The following is an 18,900-nucleotide window of genomic DNA, read 5'->3' as shown; positions in this document are numbered from 1 at the left end:
GTTGCCCGGAGTCTTAAGGTGGAGCAGGTAGTTCGGGAGATGTCGGCTTTATCACGGAGTACACAAAGGACCTCGTGTGGTTTGATTTCGTTTAAACTTTAACTGCTGAAATTCAGGTCAACACGAAGGCGAACATCTAACACTCAAAACCAAGGCACATTCGGGAATCCCCAACGCGCCACGACCATTACACACTACTCGTAGAACGTACCATGCGTTAATAGTATATTACATTATACGCGCATTATTTAACTTTTAACGATTATGGATACCTAAGTAGTCTCGAGAACCCAAATTGCTCCAGACCGATGAGTAATATCACCGTGCCATTTCAAATTTGAGGGTGTTGATGAGGAGACGTAAAGGTGAGGCGCGAGGGCCTTACTAAATCGACCCCTCGAAAACGGATATTTATGGTTTTGTAAGTGTGTTCGATTGTTGGCCGCGCATCGGTCTGATCTCGTGGCGCTAAATGGACTTGCAGGGATTAATCCGATCTTGCGTGAATTGGAAGTTGCTCATTTCCCATCGTTACCGTATTTTCCTCATGTCCTACCTACGAACGCCTGACCATATATCGCTCAAAAACTGTTGATTCCTATATAATCTCGAGAAAAAAGCTTATCTCACACGTGATACATAACACTGTAATAAATTGGCAAACTTCAATTTGAATAACAAAGCATTTCATGTGGGCAATTTAATACAAGAATGTTATTAAGGCGTGACCCGTAAAGGAGAAGAGAGATATGTGCAAATATCATCGACCCCAAAAGTAACTGGTTTTACAAGCTATAAAATGCCGCAGATTCAACAACAAAATAATAATTTCAAATACTTATACACTCCAAAAAACGTGATATCTCTACTTTTCGATGCAGCCCGATACGCCCCCCACACACCTTTATTATCATCTTAAACCATACTTAAACGTAATTCCTAATACTTGATCCCGTCGAGACTACTAGAAATCAAAAGTTTCCAAGGAATTCCTGCTGGTCTCGTCGCTGCATGAGCACTGATCACGAGGACAGTCCTGGGACGAGTACACTAAACATTTGTCCATGCAATGCACGTCAGCGGCAGCTTCACCTCTGTATTGTCCAATGGCTTCGCAACTTGACCTTCGAATTTACATTAGACAACGATGCAGTTTAAGGGACGAAAAGGGAGACTTACGGGCATTCGCAAATATCCGATGGACAGTTTGGAGGGTACCTCAAGCAATTCGACATGCACCAATCGTCGATTGCAGGAATTAGTCTGTATCGGTGGTTAGCTACGCAGATCTGGTCTCTCACAATAAGGGGAAACACGTTGTAGGGTGCGGAGTATCTGTAGTCTTGATAGAAGAGCAGATAGGGGTTGTCTGCCCCTACGAATAGAGGAGGAATTGCTCCTGAAAAATATCAATTAAAGCCTCTCTGAGGCAATCAGTTTCAAATAGGTTCTTACCCCCTGCATTGCTGGTGATAGCAATATCGGCGCAGTTGATGAACGTCTCGGATTTGCCGCATCCCACCGCATAGGTACCGTTCTGGCACACCCCCCATTGATTCCCAGTGTAGTAGATCCATCTTAAAACGCACTGAGTGCACGTCACGTACGGAGGGAGCTGCACTTGGTACCTGCTCGAATAGCTTTATTAAAATTCTTCGTTGTCCCTGCATACCCACCTAAATACAGCTTTCTTAACGCCATCCTCTGGAATGATGAAAGACACATTCCTGGTGCCGGCCAAGTGCAGTGGATACCTCTCGAAGCACTCGACTGAAGACTCGTGTTTGTAATTGTTGTTGGGACACAGGTAAATTTCAAATCTTCCATAGTGGTTAGCAGTCAGTTCCACCTCAATATCTATTCTTTGACCTACACTGTACGCCCACAAACAGATCGTTACCAGTGCATAGAGTAGAAGAAGTCCAAGTCCTACCTGTAATGCCGAGAAATGATCCCTTTAGCAAACAACCCTCCGGCCTCGTGAGGCCGTGGTTCTTCCATGTGGTAAGGGTCCCCACAGAGGCCGCATTTGCCCCCATTTTGCTCCCATTGCACTGAGATGTAATTTATTTTTTAGAGACGATAGAGAAGAGTTGTCAATGGCGGTTAACGTACCTACCTGTAAATCCCCCGCAATACAACTCGTTGTCGTTGTAATTTACGGGATTCGGAAATCCAAATCTCCACATGGAGTTACGAGCTGGAGGGTCCATTAGCCTGCCATGTCCTTGGACAACTCTCGCCGTTAAGCAGATTACCATAACCGGTAGAATTAGTGATTGATTTATGTCGTTAACTTTCATTTCTCTATATCTGCAAAAAGGTAATTAAATTAGGATATTTTTCATTTTTAATGGACAAACTAAATTCACCGCTTCCACGTTTTGGTTAGAGACGAATTTCGCCATTAACTTACCAATAGATGATTAATACTGTGACCGACAATATTGAATTTAAATGTATATTATAACAGATTGGAATATTGGAGTCAATGACCTGCAACAACAATCCTCAAGGAATTATTATTAAAATATTCAGTTATAATTGTCTTTTAAGTGACGCCTCAACAGTCGAAGACATTAACAGCGATCTGCCGATTTCTTGGTATTTCGTACCCTCAGCAATGGTGTGAGACTGTGTGACTGATTATGCTAACGAAGTCATCAGAAGGTCACCAATTGGGATCGTTACGCTGAACCTAATTTTATTCGGGGTGTTCCTTAGTGACGTGCGGACATTTCAAGGTGTGATTCCACATGAGAAAACAATGACCGTTTATCTGTACAGGGCTGCAAAGTTTTTGAAAAAGAAAATTGAATTTAATGAATATTTCCGAAATCGCTTGAGATATTTCATTGAAATTTGGTACGTAAAGGCAGTTTATAAGGGGACATTTCAAAAAGAAGATGCGCCACTGATTTTTGTTAAAATAAAATTATTTAAAAAAGGTTGTTTTTGAAATCAGTATCGTCGGGTAAGAAGTGTTGGACTGATTTCCTACCCCCCCACCTTAAATCATCGTCAAAATCGACTGCAGTGGTGCAGAGAACGAATACATTGGAATCTGGAATGGGATAATGTCGTGTTTAGCGACGAATCCAGATTCTGGTTGAGTATGCACGATGCCCGAGCAAGATTACGAAGAAGACGAGGTGAGAGACGAAATCCTCAATTTACAATATAGAGGCATGTCCATCAGACTGCTGGGGCAATGATTAGGGGTGCTATCGCACATGGCAGCAAGTCACCTGTACTTGTCATTTGAGGCAGTATGGCAGCCCAACGATACATCCAAGAAGTCCAGAAACCTCATCTCGTGCCTTATCTGCAAGCTCCCATTAATCCAGTTTTCCAGCTGGACAATGCACGACCACATATGGCTAGAGTGGCTGTGGGCTTCTTTCGACGAAATGCGATCAATTTGCTACGTTGACCACCTGGATCTCCAGACCTCGCACCGATTGAACATTTGCGGGATAGTGCGGGTAGAAATTCGTATAATTTACTTCGTCCCCTACAGACCCTGGCGACGCCACGTCATGCTGTTCAGTTATCCCGGAGTGAGATCCACCGAGAGGACATCAATCACCTCATTAGGTGCATGCATGGACGTGTACAGGAATGTGCAAAACACCGCGGAGGACCGACAGATAGTTAATTTTTTTGAATAATTATATTTGTTCAATTTTTTGACGAAGTATCTGTTTCAGCGTGAGAGACGTGCATATAAAAAATTATTTAAATAAAAGCAATTTTTACGGAGTGTTCTCCTTTTTATGTCACGCAGTGTACAAACACATAAGAATTGACGTAGGCACCTCCAAGCTGACAAAAAAATCCTGTTAACCTTTAAGTTAAAGTGGTCGATCTTTTGCTGGACAAAAGTACCCATCGAAATTATTGTATTTGCGTAAGGTTCTACTTTTCATTTTTCATCTTTATTACACCTAATTGGACGGAGATCTTAAATGCCTACTGAAAAAACAAAGAATGTTAAGTACGTTCCCAGTTTATTTACATAAATATCGTATCTCAGCTAATAAGAGATACACGGACGCAGCACTAAATTGGCAACAATACCAGCTCTTAACAACATTTAAAACACAATTTAATTATTTAATAAGATGTTGAAGCAGTAATTGCACCGGATTAAATTAACCTAGATTTGATTGTTTTGAACGATTGAGCCTTATTCGCCTTTGCTATTGGGTCAAGCACAAACGCTTCCGGTCAACTAGTTTAGTGGTCAATTATTGCCGGAAATGCTGATGCACATTAAATAACTAAAATAAATATTTACTCATATCGCACAAACGCGTGGTATTAATTCCGTGATTCGACAAAACTAGCGATGCTAATCAAGTTTAACCACTCCATTTGGAAGCGATTGAAGCGCGCGCAACAGGAGCTATTCAGTACAAAAGTGGAAAAAAATTTGGAATGATAATGGAAGTTGGAAAAGTGAGTAGGTAGAGTGCACTGCAGGTGCAAAGCAGGAAGCACTAAGCAAGCTAAACAACTCATTTGGAGCCAGCTTGGGCGTGGTTTTGTTTCTCTAGGTGCGAGAGTCTCAGTCAGTATTGAATGTCGACGGACGTTCATGAAAGAGCATTAAAATATGCTGCACGACCAGCACGCATTCATTTTTAATGCTGCGACTAATCAATGTTGATTCGCACGCTGCAGAGGCATGTGGCACGGATGGACCTGGATCGTGAAAAAATAATATAAAAATTTAAATAGAAAAATAACGAAGAACAATCGCTTAAATCGAAGGAAGCAACGGTCGAAGCATTGAGGACAGAAAGACATTCTGTAGCGTTAAACACAGAAGGGCGAAGAAAAAATTCATCTTAAGGTGGAAATGCATCAACAACGGAGATTTCAACTGAGGGTGGTTAATCACCGCCGAAAGCAAGAAGAGAGAAGGTGCAAACGAGATAAGTAGTTTAATGCAATTAACGTGAAAGTGGTTGCGACTTGGAAAGCAAACAGTAGCAGCTTTTATAGCAAAAAATTCCGCTAATTTTTAATTACCAACCAAACTTTAAAAGGACGAGAAACGCTTACTAAAGGTAGGAAGGAAAATTCCTTCCGACGAATCAAATAAGAGACGACATCGAAGCTTGCAGTGGAGAGAAAAATCTGAAATTAGAATTCAAGGCGAACGGGGAGCAACCGTGGAAAATGGAGGGAAAAGGGTGCTGACCTAATGGGTTGCAGAGTTCCACCACCGGTTCGTTTATGTCTGTAAAACGCGACACGTCCAAACCAAGTTCTAACGCGTTAGTGAACAGTAAGGGCCGATTGATTTTTCAAAATTAAATTTTTACGACGCTTTTGAGCAGCTGCACAACTTTTACTCCGTATAGTAAAATGAAGCATTTCTGTTTTCATTCATGACTGAATTGAGTCGTAAACAATAACAGCGAGCAGTTAACAACCGACAACGTCCCTTCCGTGAAAATTGAACATGACCGACAAAATATGTACAGAGAAAAAAAATAAAGAAAAGGGAGGACGAAATTGAAGTTCATCGACAGAAAAACATTATACTTACATAAATCCTAATTATGTCCCACAATCAGGTCAATGCCGATCGCGATGCCCACCAAGCAATACAGTTCTGACCAGTGCAATGCGGTCAGCAAAAGTCTTTGATAACAACTGAAGAAGGCTGATGGCAGCTTAATGTCTAGGTCGCGTGGAAGGCCATGAATTTTAACGAGGATCCAATCAGCCAAAATGGTGAGTCGTCAGTCAAGGTACGACAGGCGTACCACCTAATTCCGATACCAGAGACAATGGAGGATTTAATCAAACTAGTTATTCTAGTATACGTATATTCATTAAAGTTCAGCGATAATTTAAATCCCGCTTTATTTTTTGCAGCAATAAAGTAATCATGTTCCGTTAATATATGCATTTTTAGTCTTTTTTCAGCTTCTCCTCCGCTGTTAGCCCCACCAACTCCTCGCTTTTCTCCCAAATCGCGTTAGTGAACTTCTTGTTCCAAGTTCCAGGTGGTGACGGGAACAACCTGCAGTCCCAGAAATACTTGCCGGTCACCTCTTTCACTTTGTTGCAAAGAGCCAGATGGATTATAGTTTGAACTCCTTCTTCTATCGTCTATAAAACCTTCTCATGAACCATCAAAGCATCGCCTTATGACAAAGTTACCTTTCCATAAAAGAAGAGCACGAGGGACCTAAACACCCGAGTGAAGGTTTCTAGCTCCAGAAAACGGGCGGACTTCATGTAAATGTTGGTGTTAACTAAACCTGGATGCAAAGAGTTGGAAGTAACTCCACTGTCTTTTAGTTTTTCGGCGAATCCATTGGCGGTGATCACGTTGCACAACTTCGAATTGCCATAGATGCAGGTGGCATGGTAGTAGGATTTGGATTGGTCTTTTGAATAATTCAAGTTATCCACTGTTAAGTTCGTTAGGAACGCCATGGCAGAGCTGACGAAGATTATTCTGCTTGGAGCTGATTTTTTGAGTAAATCTGGAAATCGAACAGAGTATAAGCGTATAAAATATTCACAAACCCCCTGTTTTTCCTTGTATTTCGTCCAATACAACTGAATATAATTTATAAAATTTAAAAATGCACCAGGGATATCCGATTCGAACTATTTTTCTTAAACGCCGAACTTTTAGAACTTCAACGGAAGGACACATCACACCAATCGCATAAATGGGCTCTATCAGCCGACCAATTGCTCTCTTTGTGACCTCAAAAACAGAATTTCTCGATTTTAGAAGTGTCATGCTCAATCTGCCGAAACCTGTGGTACAACTATGAACGTCGAATGGCGTCCTGGCAGATGTCCGCTTCGCGTGGCGCTGATCGGCGTTATCGTCCTTCACCTTGTTAAATCTTCACACACTGAAACATTCACCCGGTATAATTATTACTTACTTAAGAAGCTCTAAGTATAAGAAATAATAATTTTCTGCAGCTGCTTGGCCGGCACGCTCGCCAGACTTAAACCTCCTCAATTATTTTCCTTCGACGAAGCATCGTGCGTCTGTGTGAATTCGAATATGTCAAGTTTTTTTTATCTAACTTACCCGTTAGTAAGTGAGTCAACAAAAAAGGTCCAAAATGATTAATTTGCATCGTCGGGTGCAGTCCGTCCTTCGTATATACATCCCCAAGTGCGCCCACCCCTGCGTTATTTATGAGGATGTCCAGTCTTTCTTCCGTCTCATTGATATCTTTGGCAAACTTCCTGACAGAGTCCAATGAAGCTAAATCGAGGTATTTTGTAACAATATTCGTGTTGTGGGTTTTTTCAATTATTTTCCTCTTGGCATTTGCACCGTCAACCTTATCGGTAATAATCACCCTTGCACCCCTCGAGGCCAATACCAGGGCTGTTTGGAATCCCAAGCCTAACAGCACAACATACAAAACTCCATTTATTCATATAGCAATAACTGAAGTGAAACTTACCGCTGCTTGATCCTGTAACGAGTACAGTTTTGCCTACCAAGCACACCATACTTCGACACCTTCCGATAGTATATTTTTGAATTAACTTCAAAGCCACCAATGCAATGACGGGCAAAGAGGCTGCAATCACCGCAAGAGTTGCATATTTGAAATAAATGTAGTAATATGGATATCCGTAAGCCATTTTGAACGTTTCTTCACTTCTTCTATTACGAGTGATTCGATGACTGGCCGCTGTTATTCGTGAAGATCAAGTGGAATACCACGCTTGCTGGTCGTATGCAGCTTTCACTGTAAGAAAGTTAAGAAGGGCAGGAGAAATGATACCTGCTGTACCGTCAGCTTTGACTAATAGAATTTTGTTTATCATTAGGTGCGTTAGTATGGAATTTTCAGAGATTACTTTGCATTATCGATTTGAGTGGTCTAGGCAGAGTGAAAATTTTAGAAATTTCTTCATTGCACGTAAAAGTACGGTGCTAATTAAAAAAGCAGGAAAAGGTAATCATGCGCGGTAGTTACCGATAGACTTCTGAAAAGGCTCATTTTTTACGCGGACTCTTCACATGCACAGCGCCCCACACTCGACGCGTTAGGCGTTTTTACGTTTTTAGTTCAAGAGGCTCTCTTGCGCAAACCTGATCGTGTACAGGGTGGCCCAGAAAGAATTAAACGAAACAATGCGGGGTACCAGCAAAGACAGGGGTGAGCGTGGTTCGAGTTCGCAAACAAGCTTCAAATGGACCCGCAGAAGGCTGAAAATTTGAAAAAAAGTTCACATGCCACTGGTTGTTTGGAAATACTTGGGCGGTGATCGTTCTTTATTTATAGGAAATTCCAACTCTTTTCCCAGCGAAGAAAGGGGCGTGCGATCACTCAATACGCGACCGAACAGCAATATGAAGCGTTTCCGGCTTAATGTACTTCATACTAAAGAGTTTTCCGATTTTTACCGGATGTGAACCTTCAGTTTGATCGGAATTGAGAACATTCTGTGCAATATTTGAGGGATCACTTGAAAATGTCGTCGGTCCTCGCAAGACGCAAGCTACACTGAGAAAAAAGTCCCGCATAAATTCGTTAAAAGTTGAATGAATTTTTTCCGAAACAATACTAGAAGAATTCCATTATTGTTTTTTTTGTGCTTTTTCATTTTTTTTCCTTATGGAGCCCCATATAAAGCGGTAGAAAAATGTAGGGCAACTTTTGAAAAATTAACATAATTAAAGTTTCAATAGTTATAAATATTTAGGTATAGGTCCAACGTGGAGCCAGTAACGTCCAAATACTTCTGCAAAAAAATTTTTTTCATTTTTATTTTCTTGTGGAATTTTACATCAACAATAGCATTTCTAAAGAATGTTTTTTTGCAAAAGTATGTGGGCATACATTGGCTTCATACCGAATCTATACCTAAATATTTACAACCGTTAAAACTCTAATTTTATTAATTTTTCAAAAGTCGCTCTTCATTTTTCCACTACCGTATATAACAACATTTTTGGGTTTTTTGAGAAATTCCGAAAGCATTTTTAAAAAATACAACAAAAAAATGATAGAACTGTTAATACTCAAGAAATAAAAATATAAACTATTATCATCCAACGTGCTAAATGTCCCAACGGGGCCCCGTTGACTCGACAGCTGGCAAGCCGCAGTTCAAATTCCTCAAGAACTTTTCTTATCGTCTGAAGAGGGGTTATTGAGCGTCTCAAATAATTTGATTTGTTAACTCTCTTATACTGGAGGGCTTAGTTGAATACACCATATATTTGAGATAATCCCATGGAAACAGTTCATAGGGGAGAGATCGGGCGATCTAGGAAGTCGCTCTGCCACATCGCGCCAATGTTCCAACGACTGTTGAATTTAGACGTGGGTATGTCACATATAACACGTTCGGAATTTTTCGAAGAAGTCAAAAACGTCATAATATACGTGGACAACCCTGTATACAATTTATGCGAGAGTTTTGGTCCTTTCTCCGCAATATCTCAATGAATGTCTAAAATCGCTGATTGCTGAATTCCCATCGACCAACACGTACGACAGGTATGCAGGGTAAAAAGTTTGTATCGATTGTTCCCTAGCAATTTCTGAGTCATAAGGCAAAGTTTAGTAATCGGACACTGCCAAACTGATCTAATACCCATGCTGCCCCCCCCTCCCTTCCCTCGGGACTATCATGGCAGAATAGCCGAACAGTTGGGAGGTAGATGAGTTCTGGGCGCTGCTGTGGGCATATGCTGAAATTGGAGGAGGTGTTTCGTCATATGTTAAAGCAGTCTCATTATGGGCCTTTACGTCTCTCGCTCAGAAACTTTAAATCTGAGATAGACGAAAGCTTGATAATTCACGTGGCGATCGAGTTAACGGGGCGCGAATGTAGGCTTCGTAGTAAAATCCCCTGGGATTTTCTCTACGCGTTACCCCCCAGACCAGTTGGCGCTCACCCTTATAAAAGGAAGCCCATCAGCTTAATAGTCCCGAAGTCTATAAATACAAACACTGAACAGTCCTTCAAAAGTGCGATGTTTGAATATATTGTTCAGCGATGCTTGACGATGAAATAAATTAAAAAATCGTCGCACATGCTGTCATCGCGTAGCAAGAGGAACACCAAATTTTCCACCATGCTGTACATAAAAATTCTACCACTTTTGCTCATAAGTTCTGGTTGTGAAGTGCGAGCTCAATACGCCCCGAACCAGACCAGCAGTTCCGGCGATGAGTTAAGTGTGACTGTGATCTTCAATAGTGATAGTTGCAAGAAGTTAAACGCCTTAAGTTACAAAGAAACAACGATCACGGAAGCTGCGACATGGGTGACTGAGAGAATCAACTTCTTGGAAGTCCTGAGTCCCCTGAGACTGTCGTTGGCCGTACGCCATTCGTGCTCAGAAGTGGAGTTTCTGAAGACGATCTTCGAGGTGTTCGAAAGTCCCACGTATAGTTTGGGGGTTGCAGTGATAAATCAGCCCAGCGATAGAGCGGCGAAGTTTAGCGAGTTGTTAGGGGTGAAAATGAGGAGAAGGCGGCAGCTGAACGGGTACTTGGTTAAAGCAACAGTTCAGTTTCTGAGAGTGATGGGATGGAAGGAGAATGTTACTTTGATCGCTAGAAACGAACTGATACTTGATTCTTTTTACTTGAATTTGAAGGAGGAGAGGATTTGCGTCAGGAGATGTTACGTATACGAGTAAGTGGTTGATATATATTCGAGCACAAAATGATAAACCTGACATCGTCATTGGTGAGTGTCAAGGATCTTTATGGGTAATGCCTAGCCGTGCACTTCGCCACGCGCGCAATTAAACCTTTTCCTGCCAGCGTGCGGCAAAGTAGTTTTACCACAAGCTAAAAACATCGCTGCTTTATCGCACGCGTGCCTTAATAGTTATTTGCATAACACGTGAAGAATGTTAACGCACGAACCTCGAGGGTAGTGCTTGGCCTTCGGGGGCGAGGGCGGCAACCACGTGAATTGCCACGTAAACCCGAGATCATGGACCGTTGCCAATAATGTGCCCTATATTTTCCACGTGATCGGGCACATTAAAAAATAAAGGTAAAATGAAAAAGTTTACCAGGATTCGTGGCGACCTACGTCTTAAACGCACACGTGTGTTAAGTTAATAACTACGAGACTTTCCTCCAGTTAACGAACAAAGTTACATTTTAACGTCCCAACGCAGGCTGCAAAAAGTTACTTTTAATGCCTAGGCAATAAACCAACGATTTTACTGCTCGAGCGTTATAAATGGTAATTCAAATTGGCTACTCATCGTCGGAATCTCGGAAACCATAAAAGATGCGAGATCGCTTAAATTGGGACAAAGTTGCAGAGTTTCGAGCTTTATTAAGTGCCATCATAAAATTTGGAAAATTTCGATTGCTTCCGAAGATATTTGAAAACGACCGAAATTTGCCCAAATCGCTTTTATTTGAAGTTATTTGAGGAGATTTTTTGAAACGAATTTTATTTCCCCGTGGGCACTTTTGCTCTTTGATAAGGTGGCGCCGTTTGATTTTGAACACAACGTTTCTGAACTTGGGAACCGTCGTCAGTGCATTTTTTGAAAGACTTTGATTTTTTAAATTGAATGATGTGTCGCGCTTGCAGTAAAAGCAAACGTGGTAGTGAAAAACACATTTTTTAAAAAGAAAATGATGAAACACGACTCGGACATAAGAGTTACCATGGAAACGCCAGATTTGAGTTCTCAAAGTCTATTGAGTAGTTCGGTGATACTTACAAAGCTATTAACAGCTTACTGAACTCGAATAAACCTATTGGGGACTACACAATAGAAGATCTTGGCATTTTGCGACTTTGCGGTCTGCAACGTAGAAATCCTCTGTGGACCAGCGAAGCATACCTTCAAGAATATCTTGGAAAACGCATTATTTACATTTTCGCCTATTGGAACGAAATTTAGTGGAATACGGCGGATTTAGTCTGTTGTTTCCATCGTAAAATTATGTCCGAGTCGTGTTCCATCATTTTCTTTCTTAATAATGTATTTTACGCTACTACGTTTGCTTTTATTGCAAGTGTGACGCGTCATTAAAACCTTAAAGTCAAAGCCGTTCCAAAAATGCCATTAAGAGTTCGGTTCCACATTTGGAAAAATGAAGTCGATGATGGCGCTCGCATCCCGAAACGTTGTATTCAAAATCTAATGACGTCATCTCGCAGAGGAGCAAACGTGCACCCGAGAAAGTGAAATCCATGCTAAAAAATGTCTTCAAGTAAATGTAAAAAATAATAACAAAAGCTTTTTGTGGAAATTCCTAGTTTTTTCTATTATATTTGGAAGTAGTCGGAATTTTCCGAGTGCCGAAACGGCACTTAACAAAGCCCAAAAATACGCAACCGCTGTCCCAATTTAAGCGACTTCCTATCTCTTATGATTTTCGAGATCCCAACGGTGATCTCAATTATCCAGTACATAACGTTTCGTAGCCTGACCTTCTGTATCATTATGATCTTTCATGCAACCACAACCGAAGACAAAGATGTCAATCAGTAACAGTCGGACATGCGAAAACGTAAATTTACTACCTTTGTTCATCGGCTCGCGTTCGACCCACCTGCGAGTGTCACTGCGATAGTAAATCAGCTACTGTCTCGTCCTGTAAAATAACCAATTATTATAATCACCCACGGGACAACATTAAATTATCTTTGGTGTTTCTCTTTCAGCGATCCAAGGTCAATAGCCTTGAATGGAACCGGTGAAAATCCGCTAGTGTTTTTTGGAACCGAATCGGACATTACTCAGTTTGTGGGCAATGACACACATTTAGATGAGAAATTTGCCGCAAACACAATTTTATTTGTTCCACTAAATGGAGACGTGCCTTTAGGTAAAATTATGCCGGTGGATCGTACATGCGACTAGTGAGTATAATTTTAGGTCTTCCCGAAGAAAGCTTCGTGGTTTTACCGCCTCATACCCTATCTGGGAAAAATAGCCATAAAATTTTCCCCACGCCACTATTGCTGGAAATTGCAGCCCCAATTTTAAGCTTTGCCGTGGAAGCCAAAAGCTCCATTGCGGCACATTGTAATGAAACTGCACAGAAAATCGGTTGCATGAGGACTGACCCAATTGACACGCTGCATCTGGTACCAATAATTTCCCCGAAGGAGACACTCGGAGCCCTGAAAATTCTGCAACTGGAAGAACATTTTGTTTACAATATTTTTAAGGTCGAGTCTCCATTATCAAACGAATCTTTCACTAACATCTACATGAAACCTTTCCGGAAACTCTACTCGTACAACTTGTTCTTCGATAATTTGACTCTGCTTGACGAATCCTTCGAACCACCATACTATAACAATTCTGAAGCACCTCAAGAGGATAAAATATGCACAGACTTGAGGAAGATTGGCAAAGAAATATTTTGGAACTCGTTGGTCACATTCAGGGACGTTTCGTGGATCTACGCCTTTCTATCGCTATCCCTCCTGGGGGTAATCTTTTGCGTTGCCATCCTGATATTCTTGCTGATGGCCATATTCCAAAGGAGAGTTCTTGAAGGCAACCCCTCAATGACGCTTCTCCTGCTCTTCGCCGTAATGCTCCTTTTCTGCTCAATTTTGCCGTTCAGCATTGAGCCAACGAAGTCGACTCGTAAAGCCCTTTGCCAAGTAAAAGCGCTGACCATAACTCTAAGTTACGCTGCTGTGTTCTCCCTCCTGCTATCCAGAAGCATCGTGCTGAGCTCCGCTGCAAAGGAAATCGGTTTCATGTCACACATAGCTGGTCAAGTGCAATCGTTCCTCTGCCTCTTCATAATTGGAGTTCAAGCAGCCTTGAGCTTGCAAGTTTTCGGGACTTGTGACGGCTTATTCGTTAAAGGCCTCGATTTCCTCTACCTCATGTCTTATAACACAATACTTTTAATTATATTAGTCTGCCTCACTCCTCTGATCTACAAAAGTCAAAGAAATTACAGAGAAGGGAAGTACTTCACATTCGCCATAATTTTGACAGGGGTAGTGTGGTGCGTCTGGCTACCCGGTTTCGCCATCCTCGGCAGTGAGTGGAAGGAAATGATGGTTTGCTTAGGACTGGTTTCAACCGGTGCAGTATGTCTGGGGGTCATATTTATACCCCGGACCTACTTAATGACTATAGCTGCCGAGAGAGACAAAATTACCAGCGCCCTGCCGTCTCTGACTACTGCTACAAGTGCTATGGACCTCTACAGAGCCCATCCACAGGTCCGCTCAAGTTTGACCATCAAAACTTGTCATGACAATGTTTGATTTTTGCAGCCCATTTACGACTGCATTAACATAGCAGCAGTTAACGCAGCCACAGTGGCCAGGGCCGGAGTCACCCCGAGTGCACCGGCGAGGACTAATCTTCAACAACCGGATCTGTATTCGTGCCCTGCGTTGCCCGAAGATATTGATTTCGAATTGTGTTGTGATTCGCCTACTAATCCAGACAAAGTTACACGTTTTTAAGGCTGATTAATGAAGAAATTAAGACTTGGGGGAAGAATACTGATGTGAGCTGCCTTTGTCATGTGCCTGTCTACAGGAGAGATGTGGACCGATGGTCTTAGCTTATGGGTAGTGTCATGTGTAGCCTGACGGATTATGTGTGAAATAACTTTAAATATATAAAATTATCGGAAAAAACCCTTAAGATTGTTATTAACAGAGAAATTTACAGCAGTTTGACGTGGGAAAAAATGGGACATTTCCTCCCATTTTTAAATAATATGCGAGTCCTGAAATTTGTCACAGTGGTACGATACACGGGGCACAACTTGAATATGGGCAAACGTCTGCCCTTTTCTTCTGATTCTCCACGAGAATAGTCCCAGAAGTGCCCGACTTCATATATAAATGGCGTTTGTTTGGTTAAAATTTCCGTACGTTACAAAGGCCTAACCTTTGAAGGGTAAGGTCTAAAGATTGAGGGTGCTACCTTGCTTTGTGGTCCTTTAGGAGCTGTTTTTAGCGAATGCTAAAAATGGCTTTCGAACTTTGTCCTCACCCGCCCTATTCGTCAAATTTGGTCCTCCCTAGAGTATTTTCGATTTGCCAAACTTAAAAAAGTGGCTCGGTGGAAAGAGGAGGAGGAGGAGGCGGTGGAGCTCGAAATTGCCGTTAATTTTGAAACCTTTGAAGGTTCTAACCATGATTTAATATTTTCCAACTTTTTTTTCTTTTAAGTATTACGTCCGGTATTTCTGGAACTGTCTTTGTAACTAATATCACATTGCGAGACTTCGCGTCACTTATCCCGCAGAATCCCACTGGTTACACAAAGTTCCGCATTTCCTAACAGCTTCCATAAATAGCTATTATCACCTCCTTACGTCGAAATTTCGAAAATTTCAATAAAATAAAATGAGAGAGCGAGAAAACCGAGTATTCACCTGAACACTTCAACCTCGCTGCTTCAAGTAAATTGATTTCGATACGCGTGTGTTGCAGGGCGATAACGAGCCCTTAATAGAATACCCAGTCAAGCTGCAAAATGCCTTTGAAAATCTTATTATCGTCGCCATACAATGAATGAGTTACAGAATGACCACCTGCTACACTTTTGCTTTAAACGGAAACACAGTTCCATTGAAACTCAGCTACAGTCAAGTGCTGAGATGGTCCCTTTCAGCATGCTAAGTTTGAATCTCTTCACCGACGGCAGGTTTGTGATTTTCGTGGTTGTTTATATGATGTTCCTGTTGGATAATGTTCTGTTGACAGTAGTAGGTGAGCAATAATTATTGTTTTTTACGATTGAACCATTCCTTGTCGTTTCAGTTCCAATAATACCCGATTATCTCTTCTCAAACATCCTAAACTATTCAAACTTGAACGTGAGTCATAGCAGGTACGGTCCTGCCTCCCTAAGCCCCCTTCAACGCAAATATGAGACTCTAGAGAAGGATAATGGACCTTTAGGCGCTTTACTAGCCTCAAAGGCCTTTGTTCAATTAGCATTTACCCCTGTGGTTGGCTATCTGACTCAAATCATAGATTGCAGCATTCCTTTGCTTCTGGGGTCTTGCAACATGCTGGTTGCAGCAATGCGTAAGTTTCTTCCTCTAAGCGTAGGCAGTAGCTTTATTTTTATCAAGTGTTTGCCTATGGAAATTCCTATGGAGTTCTGATCCTGGCCAGAGCTTTGCACGGAAGCTCTTCGGCTGCTGTTGCAGTGAGCGGCATGTGCCTCTTAGCCAAGAACGTGCCCAAAAATTCAAGGAATCGCTTGATGCCTCTTGCTTTCGGAGGAATAGCGCTGGGTGTTCTAATTGGGTACCCACTCGGGGGGGCAGCTTATCAGCTGCTAGGCAAAACTGCCCCCTTCATGTTCATTGCTGTCTTCATTATACTCAGCATTGGTCAAATATTAAAAACATCGTGTCGACTTTTGTAATAATCAGAGTGTTTCAGTGCTCCAAGTTATATACTTGGAGACAGCTTCTGAGCCTCAAGACCAGAACGTCAAAGAGGGCAGCTATGATCAATGGCTTATTCTCTTAAGGGACAAAGTTACAGTCATTTCAGGTCTAGCTATATGCATCTGCACTTCCTCTATGGCAGTTTTGGAACCATGTGTCCCAATGTGGTTATTGGTGCACATGAAACCACGTCCCACGAAGTGGCAGTTGGGCGCTGTGTTCATTCCAGATAGCTTGGGGTACTTCGTAGGATCCCATTTCGCAGGTTTAAGAACCTAACACCTAAGAGGAATCATTTACCTATTTTTTGTAGGTCTCCTTCCTGTGCAACCATGGAGGACTGCTATAAGCGCAATGGTGGTTTCCGGACTCAGTTGCTGTTACTTGCCGTTAGCCAACACTATATCGCAATTAGCTATTCCTCACTTTGGTTTGGGCTTAGGCGTGGGTGAGTAGTATACAGAGTGCCTCATATTGTCGCGAAAGATTTATTGGGAGAAGGCGTTTTCAAATACATCATTTCCCAATTTAAACGAAAATTATAATTGGGCAGAGTGTTCTTGTAGCTGAGCGGTTCCTTGCAATGAATTGCTCCGTTGTGTCATACGATTGGCAATAAAACCCTCCCAATCCTCCGAAAACCAGGTGAAAAATAATCTATTTTAACAATTTTACATGAGAAAAACAAGGGCGTGCGGTCGCCACCGACCTCTTCCGCTATTCGGAGGATTAAACACCCTCACAATACCTGACTATTAAGAAATTGCCTCAAATATCTCTATGAAATTCCGCCATTTTTCACACAAAATTTTTAAAAAACTTGTGGTAAACTTACTTAATAATTTCGTGGGCACCATCAAAACCTAACTCTGATAAGGAATCTCGAAAACTGTAAAAATCTCTTAAATTTTCAAAACGCCCTTCAGCAATTCATAGCTTTAGCACCTTTGAAATGAATATGCAAGAAAACCCATTTGCGTTGTAAATAAACTAATTAAAATGTTATTGGAAATTGCTTTTAAAAAAAACTTGTTCTAGACATGAAACAAAGTGAGTTTACTTGTTACGGGTTTCACTTTAATCTACCTGCTGTACAGGGCGTTTCAGAACAAATAGGATTGAACTTATACGTCTTTTATGTACAACAATGTATTTCGTCGATCTTTGGTACGTGTAATTTGAATTTGTTCATACGAAATAAAATTAAACTAATTTTTCACGATTAATTTGAATTTCGTGTTTCGTATCTGCAACGTCAGTTCGAACAATTTTGAATCGGCAGAGGCAGTCTTGTTTGGTGGCCCCTTAAGCGACCCGACCTAACATCTTTAGATATCTGCCTGTGAGAACATATAATGTCTCTGGTTTATGAATCGCCAGTGGAAACAGAGCCAGACCCGATTGCACGAAAGGAAATTGGACTGGAGACAAAAAGATTTGTGGCTCATGAATATTTGCACATAAGAAGAGTTTTCCCCAAAAATGATGTGGATAAATGATGTAATTGTCAAAAGGTCTAATCTGTGCCCATATAAAGCCTCCAAGGAGCATCGAAGTCAAACCAGTGATTCACTACATCCATATCTCACTTGGGATTTCATCGCAATCTCATTTGCGCTTCCATTTCAATTATGGTTTATTGTGGCTATATATATATATATATTTCCTTCTTTCGGTCTCCTAATGTTCAACCGATTGTGAATTTCAAGATCTTTTTAGGTGCCGTAGACGCTTCTCTGGTACCCCTTTTAGCCAACTTTGTCGACAACAAGGGGAGTACCCAGTACGGTCCTGTATACGCTTTTCAGCAGGCCGCTGTTGCTGTTGCTTATTCGTTTGGGCCCCTGCTCGGTGGTCAAGCCGTGGAAATTGTCGGATTTCCTTGGTTAATCCGACTCGTTGGATTCCTGAATTTGATGTTCTGTCCCTTATTACTGGAGATCGAAGGTCAAGATGTACGAGCTGTGCTCTGATGTGAAACAAAGTCTCATTGTGATAACTTTCAGGGCCAAAGGACGCCGCTTTTGACCAAAGAAGCAATGCCGTCATACTCGACATTAGAGTCGATCAATAGCTTCACCGAGGAACATATCAAATAGAGTCATCGTTCGCACACTTGTTTTCAGTTATAGTATTCCAATAAAAACACACCCCCTGAGGGGATTTTTTTACTTCACTTTGTTTGTACAAGAATGGTCCATTTCTCCCTCAAGTGGCCGAAATTTGATGTAATAAAAGTCGAAGAGTAAACATCTCTCGGCTGCGAAACCATCCTAATTCGATTATAGTGCGGTAGGTAACCCCCAGGAAATCTGATATCTTTGTTTGGCTTGGAAGTTAACACTGATTCTCGCCATATTTACTTATCATTCACTTGGGCTTATATGAATTCGGTTCTTAGCGGATTGCAGTGGATGCCCTTTGAATAATAAAAAAGCTTTCAAGGATTTTATTGTAAATAGGATGGTACGAATCACATCTAAGGAGAACAAGTAGTGGG

At 41.5% G+C, this 18,900-nt stretch overlaps 4 protein-coding genes across 6 annotated transcripts; 2 read left to right on the top strand and 2 right to left on the bottom strand.

The window, feature by feature from the left end:
- Positions 1–470: 470 nt before the first annotated feature.
- LOC136347726 (uncharacterized) lies at positions 471–5,706 on the bottom strand. Its single transcript, XM_066297973.1, has 7 exons — positions 5,561–5,706; positions 2,120–2,313; positions 1,934–2,054; positions 1,677–1,874; positions 1,456–1,628; positions 1,180–1,399; positions 471–1,124 (listed from the first exon to the last, which is right to left on the bottom strand). Exons 2-7 carry the CDS (start codon positions 2,301–2,303, stop codon positions 965–967), a joined length of 1,056 nt encoding a protein of 351 aa, XP_066154070.1. The 5' UTR covers positions 2,304–2,313; positions 5,561–5,706; the 3' UTR covers positions 471–964.
- A 120-nt stretch (positions 5,707–5,826) lies between these two features.
- Positions 5,827–17,392, bottom strand: LOC136347735 (retinol dehydrogenase 12-like). 3 transcript variants are annotated; one of them, XM_066297986.1, is made up of 6 exons: positions 17,236–17,387; positions 12,529–12,599; positions 7,464–7,754; positions 7,079–7,402; positions 6,181–6,509; positions 5,827–6,129 (listed from the first exon to the last, which is right to left on the bottom strand). In XM_066297986.1, the coding sequence occupies exons 3-6, from the start codon at positions 7,645–7,647 to the stop codon at positions 5,929–5,931; spliced, it is 1,038 nt and encodes a 345-aa protein (XP_066154083.1). In that variant the 5' UTR covers positions 7,648–7,754; positions 12,529–12,599; positions 17,236–17,387; the 3' UTR covers positions 5,827–5,928. The 3 variants fall into 3 exon arrangements, with proteins under 3 accessions (XP_066154083.1, XP_066154084.1, XP_066154085.1); XM_066297987.1 differs by having other exon boundaries at positions 12,558–12,599; XM_066297988.1 differs by lacking the exon at positions 12,529–12,599 and having other exon boundaries at positions 17,236–17,392.
- boss (bride of sevenless) lies at positions 9,988–14,667 on the top strand. The gene is made up of 4 exons (XM_066297984.1): positions 9,988–10,662; positions 12,670–12,833; positions 12,884–14,199; positions 14,254–14,667. The coding sequence occupies exons 1-4, from the start codon at positions 10,055–10,057 to the stop codon at positions 14,446–14,448; spliced, it is 2,283 nt and encodes a 760-aa protein (XP_066154081.1). The 5' UTR covers positions 9,988–10,054; the 3' UTR covers positions 14,449–14,667.
- LOC136347734 (synaptic vesicular amine transporter-like) lies at positions 15,142–18,571 on the top strand. The gene is made up of 7 exons (XM_066297985.1): positions 15,142–15,708; positions 15,760–16,029; positions 16,077–16,340; positions 16,393–16,665; positions 16,714–16,848; positions 18,120–18,355; positions 18,407–18,571. The coding sequence occupies exons 1-7, from the start codon at positions 15,507–15,509 to the stop codon at positions 18,497–18,499; spliced, it is 1,473 nt and encodes a 490-aa protein (XP_066154082.1). The 5' UTR covers positions 15,142–15,506; the 3' UTR covers positions 18,500–18,571.
- Positions 18,572–18,900: the final 329 nt, after the last annotated feature.

This window comes from Euwallacea fornicatus, chromosome 30 (genome assembly GCF_040115645.1).
Source record: "Euwallacea fornicatus isolate EFF26 chromosome 30, ASM4011564v1, whole genome shotgun sequence".
NCBI lineage: Eukaryota > Metazoa > Arthropoda > Insecta > Coleoptera > Curculionidae > Euwallacea > Euwallacea fornicatus.
This window is presented reverse-complemented; position numbering and strand designations above follow the sequence as displayed.

Excerpts from the sequence above, each read along its gene's own strand:
- boss (XM_066297984.1), top strand. The coding sequence starts at position 10,055 with ATGCTGTCATCGCGTAGCAAGAGGAACACCAAATTTTCCACCATGCTG. Across the intron at positions 10,663-12,669 it reads AGGAGATGTTACGTATACGA|CGATCCAAGGTCAATAGCCT; the intron begins GTAAGTGGTTGA and ends TTTCTCTTTCAG. Across the intron at positions 12,834-12,883 it reads AAATGGAGACGTGCCTTTAG|GTCTTCCCGAAGAAAGCTTC; the intron begins GTAAAATTATGC and ends GTATAATTTTAG.
- LOC136347726 (XM_066297973.1), bottom strand. The coding sequence starts at position 2,303 with ATGAAAGTTAACGACATAAATCAATCACTAATTCTACCGGTTATGGTA. Across the intron at positions 1,875-1,933 it reads ATCATTTCTCGGCATTACAG|TGTAGGTCAAAGAATAGATA; the intron begins GTAGGACTTGGA and ends GTGGGCGTACAG. Across the intron at positions 1,125-1,179 it reads TCGGATATTTGCGAATGCCC|GTCAAGTTGCGAAGCCATTG; the intron begins GTAAGTCTCCCT and ends GTAAATTCGAAG.
- LOC136347734 (XM_066297985.1), top strand. The coding sequence starts at position 15,507 with ATGAATGAGTTACAGAATGACCACCTGCTACACTTTTGCTTTAAACGG. Across the intron at positions 15,709-15,759 it reads TGTTCTGTTGACAGTAGTAG|TTCCAATAATACCCGATTAT; the intron begins GTGAGCAATAAT and ends TTGTCGTTTCAG. Across the intron at positions 16,666-16,713 it reads CGTAGGATCCCATTTCGCAG|GTCTCCTTCCTGTGCAACCA; the intron begins GTTTAAGAACCT and ends TATTTTTTGTAG.
- LOC136347735 (XM_066297988.1), bottom strand. The coding sequence starts at position 7,647 with ATGGCTTACGGATATCCATATTACTACATTTATTTCAAATATGCAACT. Across the intron at positions 6,510-7,078 it reads GTTGACTCACTTACTAACGG|ATTTACTCAAAAAATCAGCT; the intron begins GTAAGTTAGATA and ends TTCGATTTCCAG. Across the intron at positions 6,130-6,180 it reads TGCTCTTCTTTTATGGAAAG|ACGATAGAAGAAGGAGTTCA; the intron begins GTAACTTTGTCA and ends AAGGTTTTATAG.